The 19,199-nt window shown below is 44.6% G+C and overlaps 1 protein-coding gene across 3 annotated transcripts in view; it reads right to left on the bottom strand.

Moving 5' to 3' along the window:
* ALKBH8 (alkB homolog 8, tRNA methyltransferase) overlaps positions 1-19,199 on the bottom strand; it is a 58,451-nt gene that overhangs the window by 19,036 nt on the left and 20,216 nt on the right. For all 3 annotated transcript variants that reach the window (XM_072343740.1, XM_072343756.1, XM_072343749.1), the window contains exon 8: positions 4,220-4,326. In XM_072343740.1, the coding sequence (XP_072199841.1) occupies positions 4,220-4,326 (107 nt within the window). The remainder of the gene's footprint in view (positions 1-4,219; positions 4,327-19,199) is intronic.

Below are 19,199 nucleotides of genomic sequence, written 5' to 3'. Positions count from 1 at the left end.
TTGCTCTCTATAACTACCTGAAGGGAGATTGCTGTGAGCTGGGGGTCAGCCTCTTCTCTCGTGTAACTGGTAATAGGACTAGAGAAATGGCTTCAAGCTGTGCCAGGGGAGGTTCAGGCTGGATGTTAGGGAATGCTACTCCTTTGAAAGAGTGGTCAGGCAGTGGAATGGGCTGCCCAGGGAGGTGGTGGAGTCACCAACCCTGGAGGTGTTCAAGCAACATTTGGACACTGTGTTGAGGGACATGGCTTAGTGAGAACTATTGGTGATGGATGGATGGTTGGACTGGGTGATCTTGTGGGCCTTTTCTCCAACCTTGATGATTTGGTGATTCTGTGGATCTCTCACAAAGTTGACAAGAGCAAAATGTGAAAATAAAACCACATGTGGTTTCCTACCACTTGCACATGGGACTAAGTAGATACTCTTGGAACAAAATAGAAACTCTTCAGGGAAATAGTTTAGCTCTTCAAAGCTGTTACTGTCACACTAAAACACTTCCTGAGCTCAGTTCTCAACGAGACTAATGCAGAAATTTCCTCAAGGAAAAGAAAAAAAAAAAAAAAAAAGCCATCTCTAAGGAAGAGTCGGCCCAGTGAAGCCTCTTCAGAGCTGCTGACTTCAAAGTACTTGATTCCCAGCAGGACAAACTCTCAGTATAAAAGTGACTTCTATATTAGTTAGCTGAGCTTAACCTGTAAAAAAAGATTCTATGATTCTAACCCTCATAGGTTGAGGTAAAAGGGAGAGGGAAAAAAAAGTATCTTACATCTTTTAATAAAGCAGAGCCATCAGACACAATCCTTAGTCGTACTGGAACTTTTCTGCAGGTTACACAAAACTGCAGATCAGTGCTTGTACTTAACCAAGCAAAAGAATGATCTGAATGATGAGAAGGCAGCCATGCCAGTACTTGTTATTTTTCATCCCTTTTGTCAGAGAAGTTGGTCTTCAATCCAATCATAGAGAAAGACTGTGGGTCCCTCCTGTTTGAAGGTCATAAAGCAGCACATTCGTTGTCTGTGTCGTTCTTGTACAAAGAAGACAACGCAGCCTCAGGTATAAAAATTGCCTAAAGGCAGCTATGGGGGTCTAATAAAGAACTGCCCTATCCAGCTAATGAAACAGTGATTAAATAATCAGTTAAGGATGGTCAAAATTCCGTTGACATCTGAACTTCAAGCCCAAAGTCTGCAGATTTTTTTATTGGCTTCACTGTTTATGTAAAGCATATTTGTACTTGCAGCAATAAGTTGTGCATGCTAGGCACTAATGTTTTCAGACACAGCCTATTTCCAGGTTCCACACTTTCAATCCACATGATTCTCCTTTTGTCCATGCTACTGTCATGGTTTTGCAATTTTGTAATTTTGCTATCAATATTCCACATCATAACATCATGTTAAGCATAGATAATTTTGACGAATCTGTTGCTCATAGAAAGAAGACTACATGTCCCAGGGAGCACCACGGTCAGTCATATGACCAGGACTATATAATCTCACTTCAGTGCTGGACTCGCTCTCTTGGATCCTGCCAGCCAGAGGGAGAGCCGTGTGGGAGCGTTCCAGCCGTTTCGCCTAGAGTTACAGTAGGCCTCTCGGTTTCGGGACTCACTCTCTTATTTTACTTGATTTGTTAGCCTTAATTCCAATTATATTGCATTATATTGTGTTATTCTGTATTCCGATATATTATTTAGTAAAATAGTGTGCCTCCTTAGATCGTTGCCGCTGTATTTATTTTCTCTTTCTCTGTTTTCTTTTCCTTTTGGGATAGCGGCCCTGCAGGCCGTCTATACCCCTGTCATGGGTGCCGGTAGATTTTAGGTTAACCTATGACAGCTACATGAAAGCTCAGCCTTTTATCTAGTGTTCTAGTGTATCTCAACGTCAAAAACAAAATGCTGCCCATCATCTTGGTCTTATTGTTACAGTATCGGGAACAATGTTTTTCCATACAAAAATAAAATTCACTGACTGTGAAATCATAGTTTTATTTTCACCTACGAGGCGTAAAAAGCACATATCCTTTGGTCGACCTGATGATTTCTTAACCTTATGTTTCCTTCAGATACACGCTATCAGAGAGGATAGAATGAAAATGCTTTTCATACTTTCTTAACAGGGATAAAATGAAGTCCCTAATCCTTTTGACATCCAAATATACACAATTAAAGCATTTCCAGAATTACTCCAAAAATGAACCTTTTGCTCTTTAATTTGACATCTGAGGAATAGAAAAAAAGACATCACAAATGATCTTAAAACCATTCTGATGTAAGTCAATTAACTATACTTCCTTGCTGGTTGATCAATCTTACTTATTGCAATAGCATGTTTCACTAACATAAATAAAAGCTTGCTCTTTACTGGCAAAATATAATTGGAAAAAAAGATAAAAGGAAGACAAATAAGTATTTCCTACTCTGAAATATTGAGATTCCAATACTAATTTACCCTAGTTGAGTACATTGACCAACTACTGCTTCTAAAAACATTTACCATACAGAAAAGCTATTTTTAGGAAGAGCAAACAAGCAGAGGGGATGGGAATACAGGGGTAGGAAGACTTGAGATCTTCATTAGAAACATAGCTTGCATCCTTGGTTTCCAAAACACAATTGTCATTGAAGGTAAAAGTGAATTAAGTACTGATCTCAGTCTAGTTCTTAATAGGCAGCTATACCACCCCAAACTGCATAGGCTGGCAGTTACTGCAAGTGGAACGTGTGCATTATCTGTCCCCCTCCCACACGTTAGGCTGTTGGGGTGCATGGCCAACTTGGGAAGAGCAGAGCTAGTGGTCCTGGAGAAAGCTCTTGTGAAGCAAACCAGAGGCCTCAACCAGGGCAATCCCTCTTCCCTCAGAAGCTGCTTTTAAGTAGAGGCTGTCCTGCTGCACCATGCCCAAGCCACAGCCCAGATGCGTCACAGCTGTCTATGCTTGGCCATAGTCCTGCTGATCCAGGCCTGGACCCCTGGCTGATGTCCCCATGTGGCCTCAGCCTGCCCCACACCATGGCCTGGGCTAATGGGACAGGTCACAGCTGGAGTCAACCTGATTGTTCCCCTGCACCACTCCAAGCCAGCAAGATCACTTACAAAAAAACTGAACACCCCACCAGAAATGGCAGACAGTATTTGACAGAATTGAGTAAGAAGCTTATAATGCTGTGATCCACCTCTAGTCTTGTATACTAAAAAACAAAGGACTCCATTGCCTGGAATGATACACATCAGGAGTACCCAGCTGCTTTTTACAATGATTTAATGAGCAACTACACAGGTGGTGTAAGCGCTCTACAAAAATGAACAACATACAGGCCATTGGGGAGTTCACATTCACTCTTCTTCACTATACAAAATAACCAGTAAAACTAGAAGGCAGGAGATTTGCCAATAAAAGGATCTGGCCTTTAATTTATAAGATGTAATTAGTCTCTCCCATTTCCTGCTGTAACCAGTGACCCTCCTTGGATTGAGCAAAGGAAGAAACATTTACCATGGGCATTTCTGTGCAATAGGAGGGTTTATATATTCTTCTGAAGTAAACTACTGTCACTCAGACCTTGCCAAGTTCTTAGCCTTTTTGACTCTAGCACTCCTATTGTAAGTACTTCCCTGTGATGCACGAGTCAAGAATCTTATTTAGACTGTACAATAAGCAAAGCCTCAAGACACATTTCAAGAAATCTCTTTTCCAGGATCCCAAACCTGTTTCACTACAAAGCAGCCTTATCAGTAGTTGACATGGTCCTAAGGCAACAGGAAGAAGCCCAGGAAAACTCACTCCCTTTTGTGACACTAAAGCCTTCTATACAGCAGTCACCCTCCTAAACCAACCCTTCTTCAAAGGCTTCGGCATATGTGATACAGTGGGAAAAACTGGGCTGAAAGGAGGAAAAAGAAATGAAGCTAATTCCACTACAATCAACTCCTTGCCACCTTAGAGGACTTTCAAACTGAAAAGTGAAAGGGACTTCTGAGTGAAACAACTTGTAAGAGCTGCAGCTCAGGGACTGACTACCAGCTTCCTAAAGTCCCCAGTTTTCCAATGTAATCTGAGCAGCATCTGGACAAGGAAGGAATTTGTCTAATTATCCCAAAACCTCATTGATTTCTTCCAGAGTAATTTTCAACACAGAATACTGTTGACAAAGCAAATAAGTAACATACATTCTCATTCATTATTAGTAGACAGGGGCTCTTACACATACCCATGTGTCCACAAGTATCTGGATTCACCAGTCATCACCAATAAACTGCGTCGAGGCAGCATAACTGCCGCTGTGTGGCCATCAGGGTGTTTGAAATCCATCACAATCTAAAAAGAAAAAAAATACCAACCAGCAATGAGCATGACTTACAGAGCATCACATACTAGCTAGGCATTCTCACGTCCTACCTCTGTGTGTTAATCAAGATATTGCCACAAAACAGCTGTGTATTTCCTACGGAAGCAAAAGCCTTTATGTCTCTGTCCTGCATTCTTAAGATCTCTTCCTTTCAGCAGCGTTCAAAAATCTGAGACAACCACAAAACCTGTATATGTAAACACATTAATATATATACACACATTTTTAATATTATAAATAATTAAAATTCTAATAGTTCATTTTATTTTTGCAGTAATAGTTTCCTTCAAAAGAACATGGGAGCACTGTTAAATCCGTGTACCTGTGATATAGGAAGGAATGATAATCTCTCAACTAAATGTAACTACATAAAGAGGGCTGATTTGTTATAACTCAGGCATCTCCTAGTTAGACATTTGGGCTTAGGCACTCCACTACTGCCTTTGTGTGGGGTTTACACAGAGAGACAAGCATCTCCACAGGGTGATTCATCCTAGTCTGTGACACAGTTAAGTGATGTGGGATGAAATGCCTATCCATTCACAGCAGAGTGAGCTGAGACAGTTAACTCAGAGAAGATGCATAACATTTCAATAACCAGTACTAGGAGAGAGAAATCATTTCTAACCTGCCCAGATTCTTAGAGGTTTGCAGCACAAGGAGCCTCCCAAGATCCTGACTAACATGCCAACTGCCAGAGCAGCCTTTTCTCATTTGCCACCTGGCCTCTAACTGCAGCAATACACTGAGGTAATGCTTTCAGCTTCAATTCAATTTAACAGCCCAGATGGCAGTGCTATATTTTGCTTCTGCTTGGGGTACTAATGTTATCCTTTTACATCTCCCAAACAAGAAAAATTCTTTCTGTTGAAAATAAGGATCAGACTCTTTAAGCAAACCAAATGGCTGAAGGAAGACATAGCAAGAAAGAGAGGAAGGAAGACATAGCAAGAAAGAGAGGAAGGAAGACATAGCAAGAAAGAGAGGAAGGAAGACATAGCAAGAAAGAGAGGAAGGAAGGAGGGAAGGAAGGAGGGAAGGAAGGAGGGAAGGAAGGAGGGAAGGAAGGAGGGAAGGAAGGAGGGAAGGAAGGAGGGAAGGAAGGAGGGAAGGAAGGAGGGAAGGAAGGAGGGAAGGAAGGAGGGAAGGAAGGAGGGAAGGAAGGAGGGAAGGAAGGAGGGAAGGAAGGAGGGAAGGAAGGAGGGAAGGAAGGAGGGAAGGAAGGAGGGAAGGAAGGAGGGAAGGAAGGAGGGAAGGAAGGAGGGAAGGAAGGAGGGAAGGAAGGAGGGAAGGAAGGAGGGAAGGAAGGAGGGAAGGAAGGAGGGAAGGAAGGAGGGAAGGAAGGAGGGAAGGAAGGAGGGAAGGAAGGAGGGAAGGAAGGAGGGAAGGAAGGAGGGAAGGAAGGAGGGAAGGAAGGAGGGAAGGAAGGAGGGAAGGAAGGAGGGAAGGAAGGAGGGAAGGAAGGAGGGAAGGAAGGAGGGAAGGAAGGAGGGAAGGAAGGAGGGAAGGAAGGAGGGAAGGAAGGAGGGAAGGAAGGAGGGAAGGAAGGAGGGAAGGAAGGAGGGAAGGAAGGAGGGAAGGAAGGAGGGAAGGAAGGAGGGAAGGAAGGAGGGAAGGAAGGAGGGAAGGAAGGAGGGAAGGAAGGAGGGAAGGAAGGAGGGAAGGAAGGAGGGAAGGAAGGAGGGAAGGAAGGAGGGAAGGAAGGAGGGAAGGAAGGAGGGAAGGAAGGAGGGAAGGAAGGAGGGAAGGAAGGAGGGAAGGAAGGAGGGAAGGAAGGAGGGAAGGAAGGAGGGAAGGAAGGAGGGAAGGAAGGAGGGAAGGAAGGAGGGAAGGAAGGAGGGAAGGAAGGAGGGAAGGAAGGAGGGAAGGAAGGAGGGAAGGAAGGAGGGAAGGAAGGAGGGAAGGAAGGAGGGAAGGAAGGAGGGAAGGAAGGAGGGAAGGAAGGAGGGAAGGAAGGAGGGAAGGAAGGAGGGAAGGAAGGAGGGAAGGAAGGAGGGAAGGAAGGAGGGAAGGAAGGAGGGAAGGAAGGAGGGAAGGAAGGAGGGAAGGAAGGAGGGAAGGAAGGAGGGAAGGAAGGAGGGAAGGAAGGAGGGAAGGAAGGAGGGAAGGAAGGAGGGAAGGAAGGAGGGAAGGAAGGAGGGAAGGAAGGAGGGAAGGAAGGAGGGAAGGAAGGAGGGAAGGAAGGAGGGAAGGAAGGAGGGAGGAAGGAGGGAAGGAAGGAGGGAAGGAAGGAGGGAAGGAAGGAGGGAAGGAAGGAGGAAGGAAGGAGGGAAGGAAGGAGGGAAGGAAGGAGGGAAGGAAGGAGGGAAGGAAGGAGGAAGGAAGGAGGGAAGGAAGGAGGGAAGGAAGGAGGGAAGGAAGGAGGGAAGGAAGGAGGGAAGGAAGGAGGGAAGGAAGGAGGGAAGGAAGGAGGAAGGAAGGAGGGAAGGAAGGAGGGAAGGAAGGAGGGAAGGAAGGAGGGAAGGAAGGAGGGAAGGAAGGAGGGAAGGAAGGAGGGAAGGAAGGAGGAAGGAAGGAGGGAAGGAAGGAGGGAAGGAAGGAGGGAAGGAAGGAGGGAAGGAAGGAGGGAAGGAAGGAGGGAAGGAAGGAGGAAGGAAGGAGGGAAGGAAGGAGGGAAGGAAGGAGGGAAGGAAGGAGGGAAGGAAGGAGGGAAGGAAGGAGGGAAGGAAGGAGGGAAGGAAGGAGGGAAGGAAGGAGGGAAGGAAGGAGGGAAGGAAGGAGGGAGGGAAGGAGGGAAGGAAGGAGGGAAGGAAGGAGGGAAGGAAGGAGGGAAGGAAGGAGGGAAGGAAGGAGGGAAGGAAGGAGGGAAGGAAGGAGGAAGGAAGGAGGGAAGGAAGGAGGGAAGGAAGGAGGGAAGGAAGGAGGGAAGGAAGGAGGGAAGGAAGGAGGGAAGGAAGGAGGGAAGGAAGGAGGGAAGGAAGGAGGGAAGGAAGGAGGGAAGGAAGGAGGAGGAAGGAGGGAAGGAAGGAGGGAAGGAAGGAGGGAAGGAAGGAGGGAAGGAAGGAGGGAAGGAAGGAGGGAAGGAAGGAGGGAAGGAAGGAGGGAAGGAAGGAGGGAAGGAAGGAGGGAAGGAAGGAGGGAAGGAAGGAGGGAAGGAAGGAGGGAAGGAAGGAGGGAAGGAAGGAGGGAAGAAGGAGGGAAGGAAGGAGGGAAGGAAGGAGGGAAGGAAGGAGGGAAGGAAGGAGGGAAGGAAGGAGGGAAGGAAGGAGGGAAGGAAGGAGGGAAGGAAGGAGGGAAGGAAGGAGGGAAGGAAGGAGGAAGGAAGGAGGGAAGGAAGGAGGGAAGGAAGGAGGGAAGGAAGGAGGAAGGAAGGAGGGAAGGAAGGAGGGAAGGAAGGAGGGAAGGAAGGAGGGAAGGAAGGAGGGAAGGAAGGAGGGAAGGAAGGAGGAAGGAAGGAGGGAAGGAAGGAGGGAAGGAAGGAGGGAAGGAAGGAGGGAAGGAAGGAGGGAAGGAAGGAGGAAGGAAGGAGGGAAGGAAGGAGGGAAGGAAGGAGGGAAGGAAGGAGGGAAGGAAGGAGGGAAGGAAGGAGGGAAGAAGGAGGGAAGGAAGGAGGGAAGGAAGGAGGGAAGGAAGGAGGGAAGGAAGGAGGGAAGGAAGGAGGGAAGGAAGGAGGGAAGGAAGGAGGGAAGGAAGGAGGGAAGGAAGGAGGGAAGGAAGGAGGGAAGGAAGGAGGGAAGGAAGGAGGGAAGGAAGGAGGGAAGGAAGGAGGGAAGGAAGGAGGGAAGGAAGGAGGGAAGGAAGGAGGGAAGGAAGGAGGGAAGGAAGGAGGGAAGGAAGGAGGGAAGGAAGGAGGAAGGAAGGAGGGAAGGAAGGAGGGAAGGAAGGAGGGAAGGAAGGAGGGAAGGAAGGAGGGAAGGAAGGAGGGAAGGAAGGAGGAAGGAAGGAGGGAAGGAAGGAGGGAAGGAAGGAGGAAGGAAGGAGGGAAGGAAGGAGGGAAGGAAGGAGGGAAGGAAGGAGGGAAGGAAGGAGGGAAGGAAGGAGGAAGGAAGGAGGGAAGGAAGGAGGGAAGGAAGGAGGGAAGGAAGGAGGGAAGGAAGGAGGGAAGGAAGGAGGGAAGGAAGGAGGGAAGGAAGGGGGAAGGAAGGAGGAAGGAAGGAGGGAAGGAAGGAGGGAAGGAAGGAGGGAAGGAAGGAGGGAAGGAAGGAGGGAAGGAAGGAGGGAAGGAAGGAGGGAAGGAAGGAGGGAAGGAAGGAGGGGAAGGAAGGAGGGAAGGAAGGAGGGAAGGAAGGAGGGAAGGAAGGAGGGAAGGAAGGAGGAAGGAAGGAGGGAAGGAAGGAGGGAAGGAAGGAGGGAAGGAAGGAGGAAGGAAGGAGGGAAGGAAGGAGGGAAGGAAGGAGGGAAGGAAGGAGGGAAGGAAGGAGGGAAGGAAGGAGGGAAGGAAGGAGGGAAGGAAGGAAGGAAGGAAGGAAGGAAGGAGGGAAGAAGGAGGGAAGGAAGGAGGAAGGAAGGAGGGAAGGAAGGAGGGAAGGAAGGAGGGAAGGAAGGAGGGAAGGAAGGAGGGAAGGAAGGAGGGAAGGAAGGAGGGAAGGAAGGAGGAAGGAAGGAAGGAAGGAAGGAAGGAAGGAAGGAAGGAAGGAAGGAAGGAAGGAAGGAAGGAAGGAAGGAAGGAAGGAAGGAAGGAAGGAAGGAAGGAAGGAAGGAAGGAAGGAAGGAAGGAAGGAAGGAAGGAAGGAAGGAAGGAAGGAAGGAAGGAAGGAAGGAAGGAAGGAAGGAAGGAAGGAAGGAAGGAAGGAAGGAAGGAAGGAAGGAAGGAAGGAAGGAAGGAAGGAAGGAAGGAAGGAAGGAAGAGGAAGGAAGGAAGGAAGGAAGGAAGGAAGGAAGGAAGGAAGGAAGGAAGGAAGGAAGGAAGGAAGGAAGGAAGGAAGGAAGTGGTCAAAAATCATTTAAGCTGTGGTGGTTCCAACTACACTGGAAAACAAGCACCGAGGAAGAGGCAGCACCTGACTGCAACCTATTTGCTAAGTACATAATTTAAAAGCAGACTTACTACCCTTACCGGATCGAAACAAATTAAGTAGTTCTGCTTCTGCATAGAGATGCATTTAACACAGAAAACAATGGTGCAATGATCATTCATTCGGCACAAAAACAAACAATGCTGTCGTACCACCTGCCTTATAGCAAGAGCTTTTACTCTTGTTGATCTGCCTAAATTTAAGGAAGGAAATGAACGTGACAAACAGTGGGACATAAAATGGGAGAGTTATAGGGAAGAACAGGAATGCAGCCTACCTATGAGCTCCATCCAATTAACAATTATGAAAAACTGAAATGGCTACATAAATAAATAAAAGGCAGCCACTTCCTAATATACTCCTTTCTTTGCACGTTGTAATTTCTTCCAGGCATTCTCAAAAAAGCATAAGATGAGGAAGGAGAAAAAACAGTGGCTACACAGATCTGATGAGGAACCCATGACACAAAGCATGGCTAAACACGAGCCTCTGTAAGAAGCAGCAGCTGTCTGGCAAGGTAAAGAAACCAGAGGATGACTAAACGAGGATAGCAAGTAAAGCAGAAGAAAGAAAGATGAGACAGTCCAAATTCCTTCCTGGGGGCCCTTTGTTCCTCCTTCTAGGTCAGCAGAAGCGATCAAGCCCGTTTCTTGCAGGTAACATTCAGAAATTCTACTTTCTCTAGGAGCTGATTCCCAGTTCTGTGAGGTCTCCTACACTTCCATTTCTAATGTCTCTCCAGGTTATGGGAGGAAACCTTGCCCTCCTCCTTCATATCTCCACATGCCAAGTTGGAGACTCTGCTTAAAGAAGCAGAAAATATTTCTTCCAACTCTGTGCTGCTCATTTCATCCAATTTCTCTTCCCTACCAGCTGTAAAGCTCCCACAGTGCCTCTGCAGCCTACAGTGCATCCAAACCAGCAGAGGTTCAGTGTGTCCTATAACAGAGAACATGTTGGAAATGACAGGCAAAAAAATAGTCCCTCACAACTGAATTTTCAGGTAGAAGTGGCAGAAAAACAGATAGTAAAAGAAAATAGTGCGTGCTCTTGGGTCAATATTGGCTATGATAAGCCAACAAGAAATAGGTGAAATGAATTTCCATTGGTGAAGAATTTCAGGCTGAAGAACAGGAAGTTACATACTGTACATAGTATCTGGCAAGCCTAGTTCTCATCAGCAGAGAGTCCAGCTCTGTCCCTGCTCCTTTTCTGTAAAAGAGAAGTTTGTGTTCTTATCTTACACTATGTGGCTGCTCCCCTTCTAAACAAATGACACCCTTATAACCAGCAGCAATGACTTGGGGACAAAATATAAATAAAGGATTAATTTACTTGCAAATGAGCAATGACATTAAGTAATTAGCGGGAATGGGAAGAATCAAAAATCCAAATTCAAAACTGACTTTTGCTTATGAAGCAGACAGAGATCCGTAACGGTACAATATTAAAATTCATAGCTTCCTATTAACAACAAATTAGATGCTGCAATTCAGACAAATAATCAAATTTAAGGAACTTATAATGAACATTTGAATAAAATTAGCGTGATTTCTACATTAATGTTTCATTTCTTTATCTAAAATACCTGCACCCAAAGGCTTAAAACTGAGCAAAAGTACTTCTTCATTTTTTTTTGTCCGTGGTACAGTAGAGAACATTTAACCCAGACGGGTATGTGAGGAACTGTTCTTATCTCTGAAGAGCCCGTTACTGACTGAAGTAGATAATATTCCCCTACTCCTATATCTTTATCCGGGCAGAACATTCTAAATTGTCACTGTCACACACACATAAAAGATTAACGCATTCAGTCCGCTTTTTAATTTACTAAGGATTCACAATCAATAAAGCAACTGCCACTGCTGAATCAATCTGCTTCATGACAGCTCTGCTCCACAGCACTTATTTCCAATTACTTTTTTTTTTTCCCCTTAAAAACTTATTGTCTCTTTTCTCTTAGGTGGCAGAGTCAATAAAGATCAAATTTCCAGCTAGCTCACAGTGCATCACCCAGGATTCAAAAACAAAAATAGCTGATGCTTTGATCTCACACAACTTTTACCTTTTTCCTTTGTACTGATGAAGAATCTCTCTCTCTCTCTCTCTCTATATATATATATACACCAAACACTTGAAAGAAATACAAACAGCAAACAATACCTACTCATAGATTTAAATATCTTGTCATGAGGCCTCCTGACAAGGGAGCACATGACACAGTAAACAGCTTTCAAGAGGGGCTGAACAACAAAGCAAAGTGACACCTGCATCATAAACATTGCTCCCCTGGCACAAAGTATAGCCAAGTGTAAAAAAATGGAATAAAATTCAGCATAAAAACGTAAGAGAAGAAAGTACGTTTTTCTTAACTCCAGTGGGAATGAGAAGTCTGCACTAGTCTGCACTGCCTTTCATTGCAGAAGTACCACAGATCAAGGAAGTGCAGGAGGGATGTGAATGACTGATCTATCAAATAAGTAATGATCCAAAAGCACAACAGAAATAATGTAATGCGGCTATAAGGATGATGTCAGTAAGGATTTCACTACTACAGTACTGTTTTTCTAAGCTTCGTCACTAATGCAGTTTATATTTGATGATAAAAGACTGCCTTAGAAGAAAGATATCATATCATCATAGTATCATAGTATCATAGTATCATGCGAGTTGGAAGGGACCTTAGAGATCATCGAGTCCAACTCCCGGGATTCGAGCCCTCTAGTGTAGCAGAGCAGCACTTGTACCACTTTGCGCCACAGGGGGGATTCGAACCCGGGCCCTCCAGTGTTGCAAGCGGTGTTTCTAACTCTAAAACTCAAAAAAATAGACTTGAAAAAAGTACAATCTGGAATGTATTTCAGGTTTCTGACATTATTTCCTCATTTTTCAGAGAGAAAAGTCACATCATCAGCCTACATAGCAGTTACCCCACATGTAAAACAGCTGAGAATACCTACCGCAGAGCAGCTGTGTGGCTTTAAGTCCACACACACAGTTTGAACAGCAGTGGGGCTCCATGTGAGGATGAGGGGCTGCTGGCTGTCATGGAACTGAGACATTCAATATTATCCTTCAGAGTGCCTTTCATTGCAAAAACTATACTAACATTTAACATATCTAAAATTTGGAACTTAGGAATATTCTGAACATTTAGGGGAAGAGAGTGGATTAACTTTACCAAACAGTCCATATCTTAGGGTATTTATCTTACATAACCTGATATTTATATCCTATATCATGGTCTCCAGTCATATTCTAGAAAATGAGTACAACAATAATGACTATGATGAAAGACCTCCGTACTGTTTACCTCAAAAGTCTCCAAAACATGCACCAGGCCTCATCCATCAGATCTAAGCCAAAGCGTAACATCTGGCATTAAGCTTATTATCTCTTTAGGCACTACTCTTTAGACATTTAATATATTATTTTTTTCTTAAAAAATCATATTCAATTTTCTATCCATGTAATGCGTTACTATCTTGCTGTATATTCTGTGTTTAGTATCTTCAAAGTACTTAAAATTATAATCAGGAAGGAGACCAGCTTTCTACATGGTCTGATAGCAATAGGACAAGGGGGAAGGTTTTAAACTAGAACAGAGAAAAATTAGATAAGATACTATGAGAAAATTCTTTAAATTAGATAAGATACTATGAGAAAATTCTTTACACAGAGGGCAACAAGGCCTTGGCACAGCTGCCCAGAGAGCTGTAGAATCCCCATTTCTGGAGGTGTTCAAGGCCAGGCTGGATTGAGCCCAGGTCAGTCTGATCTGTTGGGTGGCAACCAGCCCCTGGCAGGTGACTGGAACAGGGTGGACTTTAAGGTCCCTTCCAATTCGAGCCATTCTGTGTTCTATATTATTTCTTCCTCTTAATTTTAAATTTATACATATCCTAGACCTCCATTACTTCAAAAAACTGAGAGTACTTCGCTCATTTTCTCTCTGAGGTCTTATCTTGCTATTAACTTCCCTAATATTGTATCCACTGAGCAGGATACCAGTACCACTCCTAGCTATTATCTATGTCCACTCCCTAGAAGTACTTGATGTTGGGATGGATGGAAACCTGGTCTAGTGAGAAACGCACCTCAGGAGGGTTGAACTACATGATCTTTAACGGCCCTTTCCAATCCAAACTGTTTCATGATTTTATGCCACTAACTACATGATCAAAGCTCTCCTGATGCCAGTATTCTGATTACAGATCCAAGCAGTGGATTACAACTTGCAATTTCCATGCTAATTCCTGTTGGATACAGGCTATTCCACTGCTCTGCAGGCCTTGTCACAGCTAGCTGGAATATATACCACTCTCCTTTTGTACACAGGGATGGATCTCTTGAGGTTCACTAACTACAAGTTATTAGAAGTTTTTCACCCACTATGACACAGATTAGAAGAGCTGAAATATGCTATTAACTTCTGTGCTTTATCCCATCACCAGACATTGCCACTGGAGAATGCCTGCTGAGCTGAACTTCAGACATTTTGTGCACACCTATATTTCTAAATAAAAGATAGTAAGAGACAGTTCCCAGAATGGAGACTAAATGATCCACACCATCTCACATCCACACTGCTTAGAGTTATGCCTTGACATATAACCATTATTTATTGCTTAGTGTTTGAAGCATTAAGAGAACTGTATTTCAACTCACCAGGTTGGAATTTTATAGCACAGAAAAGGGAAGGGACAAGTGAGAGAAAGTAGGGTGTGAAGTGCACCAGCTGACAGGGATCAAACGTAGTTTTATCCACTCTGCCTTTTATGGACTGTCCTCACATGAGCTAATACCAAAAACATACTTCGACAAGGTCTTGGAAAGACTTAGTTGATCAAAGAGTGAGCAGGGAGCAAACCAGCAATGAAGTATGGTGGACGATCAGTAGCTCAATGCTTGGATTCATGTGACACCCCTCATACATGGCTAAGCATGCTCCTTCTACCCTTGGCCAAAATACCTGATCCTTCGAGGATCTGTTTCCTTAATGTGTAACATAAGTATAATACATTTGCCCCACCTTCTGGAAGCATATTGGAAGAATTCAGGTGTATTTCCAAAATGGCACAAAATAGCTGGCATGAAGATGTCACAATCATTTGAGTATGACAGTAGCAGGAAAAACCGTTCAAATCTGGAAGTTTAAGTTAAATCAGAATCAAACTAACTTACTGATTTATTAACACGTAAATATGAAGCAACCAGGAAGCCACTTTGGTCAACAGTAGTGCCAAAATAACAGTCAAACACCACCACTAGAGATGTACAACATGTTAATAAATACAAACATTTCAAAAGAGCCTTCATAACTAATCCCCCAAAGTTCTGCTCTCCCACTGTGTTCACTTAGGTGCACACCATCTCCCCTGAGGCCACATGGGCTCCCAGACCTTATCGCTCTTTTGCCCACGGGGCTATCCCCACACACACACCAGTGACAAAAATCCCACCAAGATCACATACAGGCAAACCAGGTGTGGGTCCCACTGTGGCACCCTGTTCTGCCCCCTACCAGCTGGATGCCAGTCCCCCAAGATGTACAATGTGGCGGCTGCTTTGCCAGGCCTTGACAGAGGCTGTAATGCTGGTGGTACTCCTGGCTATGTCACATCTGCTGCTGTTCTTACTGAAAGGTCCCTTTCTGCTGTTAAAACATTTTACGCTTCCCTCATACATCTTCTCAGACTGACTCCTTTTCTCTATTCCAAAACAACAAAAGGGATTAAGCCTCTTCTCCTGTGTAACCAGTGATAGGACTAGAGGGAATGGCCTCAAGTTGTGCCAAGGGAGATTCAGGCTGGATACTAGGAAAAATTTCTTCTCCAAAAGAGCGAGTGAATGGGTTGCCCAGGGAGGTGGCTGAGTCACCATCCTTGGAAGTGTTCAAGAAACGTTTAGATGTTGTACTAAAGGACACGGCGTAGGGGAGAAATATTGGTGGTAAGCAAACAGTTGGACTGGATAATCTTGAAGGTCTTTTCCAGCCTTGGTGATTCTACGATTCTATGGAAAGCACCTTCATAAATCCATGATTATTGCTTAACCTTGCTTATTAAACAACCAGACTAAAAGATGAAAACGCTAATCCTAATTCATTAAAAACTACCCATCAAATATGCTATTTCTCACTAACTCTAAAAGTTTGGGGGGGCTGGGTTGTTTTTTTTTTTAATAATGTTAGGATATTACCTATGGTGCTCACACACTTCCAGATGACTACCTGCGTTAAAATTCAATGCTCAATTTTATGATTCTATGTAAGAAACTTCCAGTTCCAACAGTAAAACTCATCAGTCACATTATCCCTGTTTCTCTCCCACCACCAGTATAAAATCATTCTTTCTGGAAAACGCCATCCAACCCAACATACGATGACCTTTTGTGAATCCTGAGACAAGAACTTGGTCAAGTTCTCAGTCTTTAATAAACTGCCTCCTTAGCTCGAATTCTTTTGGGCCACAAAAAGCAAAAGGCTAATACTGTTAACCTTCATTTCTTTTCTTTCATTGACTTCTCTGAAATACTTTCCATTCTTTTAGTCATATGCTTTCCCTCACATCCTCATATCTATATTGACAGTGCACAGACACAGAGGGATTGCCCACCTACACTAGGGCAGAGCACATCCCAAATGTAAAAAATCTCTAATTTTCTTCTCTTGAAATTGTAAGATGCCTATTGCTTGCTCTGTAGTGGAGCATAGTTCAATGAGAGAGAACAAGAGCACTCATACTAAAAAGGCAAACCCCAGTCTTAGTGGTTTCAGAGGGCTCAGTCTGTTCAAGATACAGTGCCCAGATGACACAAGAAAGCAGTTTTGTATCTTCAACTAGATCTCCCCAGACCTGTTCTTAGTGCATTATGCCATGCCCTGAAAGCAAATACTCCTTATCTACATGTTTAATGCTGTACCAAACATCTGCCAAGGAACCACTGAACAAGTCCTTTCAACACAGACGGCTGCTGTGTAATGAGTTCATATCCAAGCATGATGACACAGGACTCTAATGTATACATCTGCATACACACTGCCTTGGTACACCTGTAATATTTTCCATGCATACAAAAACCTGAAAGATCTCAGTAGACATTATCATTATCTCAGTAGAAAAGAAAGAATTAAAGGGCTCAAAAAGAATATCAATTAAAAAAAAAAAAAAAAAAAAAAAAAAAAAAAGATCATTTATAATCCTATGGAAACACATTGTAATCAGCCATTTCCATGTTACTGAGATTACAAGTACATGTAGCAGAACTCTTCACACCTAATCTTGCTTCCATGCAACCCCACCTGTATAATTAACATGCTGTCATCAGCCACTATAAGCTTGAACTGCAAGCTTTCTGGAGCAGAAGCAGAGTGAGGGATTGTGAACAGTGTCTCCAAATAACATAAATAATTATCAATCTTTGTCTGAGTTAAAACAAAAAACAAAACAAAAACTGCCAACAAGAAAGACAGCAGAACATTATTTTACCAGGGTGTTTAGACTAGAAGACAGTAGATTTAGAACAGCTTTAAGGAAGAAATTCCTTCTGAGAGGGCAGCTGAGACACTGGCACAGCTGCCCAATAAGCTGTGGGTACCCCTTCCCTGGAGGTGCTCAAGGCCAGGTTGGAGGGGCCCTAGTCAGCCTGATCCAGTGCCCAATTTAGCAGGTGACAACTCTGCTTATGGCAGGGGAGTCGAAACTAGATCATATTTGAGGACCCTTTCAACCCCAAGCCATCATGTGATTCTGATATAAAAGCATCACACATTTGAAACATACACACAACTTTAAAGTAGGTAAAATAATCAGAAGAAATGCGCATTTCAGATAGGTGGTGTTACAGCACTGCTAATTTTCACCACAAGTAACTTTTTGTCTCTTACACTCTCCATCTGCTCAACAATCTGGTGGTCAATGGCTCTATGTCCAGGTGGAGGCCGGTAACGAGCGGTGTCCCTCAAGGGTCTGTCTTGGGACCGGTGCTCTTTAACATCTTTATTAATGACATCGATGAGGGAATGGAGTGCACCCTCAGCAAGTTTGCTGATGACACCAAGCTGAGTGGTGCAGTCGATACGGTGGAGGGAACGGATGCCATTCAGAGGGACCTTGACAGGCTGGAAAGCTGGGCTCGGGTGAACCTAATGAGGTTCAACACGGCAAAGTGCAAGGTTTTGCACTTGGGCCGGAAGAACCCCAGGCACTTGTACAGACTGGGAGGAGTTGTCCTTGAGAGCAGCTCGGCAGAGAAAGACCTAGGGGTCCTAATAGATGAGAAACTTAACATGAGCCAGCAGTGCGCTCTGGCAGCCCGGAAGGCAAATGGGATCCTGGGCTCCATCAGGAGAGGGGTGGTCAGCAGGGATAGGGAGGTGATTGTCCCTCTCTACTCTGCTCTTGTGAGGCCCCATCTGGAGTACTGTGTCCAGGTGTGGAGCCCTCAGTACAAAAAAGATATGGAGATTTTGGAAAGGGTCCAGAGGAGGGCCACGAAGATGATCAGGGGGCTGGAGCACCTCCCCTATGAGGACAGGCTGAGGGAGTTGGGTTTGTTCAGCCTGGAGAAGAGAAGGTTGCGGTGTGACCTCATTGCAGCCTTTCAATACCTGAAGGGAACTTACTCCCAGGAGGGGAGCAAACTCTTCGAAAGGGCTGATAATAGCAGGACTAGGGGAAATGGTTTTCAGTTAAAAGAGGGAAGATTTAGGTTGGATGTTAGGGGGAAGTTCTTTACTAGGAGAGTGGTTAGGTCCTGGAACAGGCTGCCCAGGGAGGTTGTGGATGCCCCGTCCTTGGAGGTGTTCAAGACCAGGTTGAACGGGGCTCTGGGCAACCTGATCTAGTAAAGGCGTATGTTTGGTGGCCCTGCTAGGCAGGGGGGTTGGAACTACATGATCCTCGAGGTCCCTTCCAACCCAGGTCAAAAAAAAAAAAAAAACCAAAAAAAAAACAAAAAAAAAACAAAAAAAAACAACAATCGTGTTCGCATAATGCAGCTGAAAGTTATACACAAGGGCTCTACCAGGGCATCAGCATCTGGCCATGCATCTACTACAACAGCTTACATGGGCACGTGCTACAGAGATGTAGGCTACAAAGGAGGAGGAGCAACAGCACCACAAGGCACAAGGAACTGTGAAACATCCAGTTGTCCCTGCCTTCAGCTGCATCACCAACCTTGCTTTACTCCTACACTGTCCTGCAGCCCCAGCAAATAGACAGTGCTTTCCTGCATCCCCTCTGCACCACCCACTTTCTGCCTAAAAGCATAGCTCTCCCTGCCTTAATTCAGAATCTTTCTGTCAAGTATGTTATCATCAAGTTTGGTAGCTCTGATTGCAGCACACCTTCAAACGTCCTAAATTGCTAGTTCCTCAGTGAAATTTCCCAGAGTCAGTACCACCAAAATAGAAGACCTGTGGAGAAACCGCTCCCAAAATACTAAACATAGCTGAAGAGATGCTAAACACAGCTATACAAGATGCTCAGCTTTGTAAAGATAGCATAAGGGCAGACAGATTACAGACACCATTTGCTACACTTTATGATATCATCAATGTCCAAGTGAGACAATAAATACACCACAGCAGGAGCTTAACACGTTAAGTCTGTTTCCTTGGTTATGCAGTACTTGTGATTGATATTACTACTTGCCATTTCTACATGAAACTTGGCACAGTCTTTAAATAGGCTCCTGCAACAATAGCGATGACATCACTGGCTAATGAAATTAGTTCTCTTTATTGAGTTCCAGTGCTGAAGTACTGCTGAACGCAACAGCTAAAGATAATGACTTTTTAATGCCCTAGAGTTCAGTATGTTCATTGTTAATTTGTGGCAGACACCAGGATTCCATTTCCAAACACTGATTTTCTAAAAATA

Source organism: Excalfactoria chinensis, chromosome 1, assembly GCF_039878825.1.
Source record: "Excalfactoria chinensis isolate bCotChi1 chromosome 1, bCotChi1.hap2, whole genome shotgun sequence".
NCBI lineage: Eukaryota > Metazoa > Chordata > Aves > Galliformes > Phasianidae > Excalfactoria > Excalfactoria chinensis.
The sequence above is the reverse complement of the archived record's forward strand: the minus strand, read 5'-3'. Positions and strand labels throughout refer to the sequence as shown.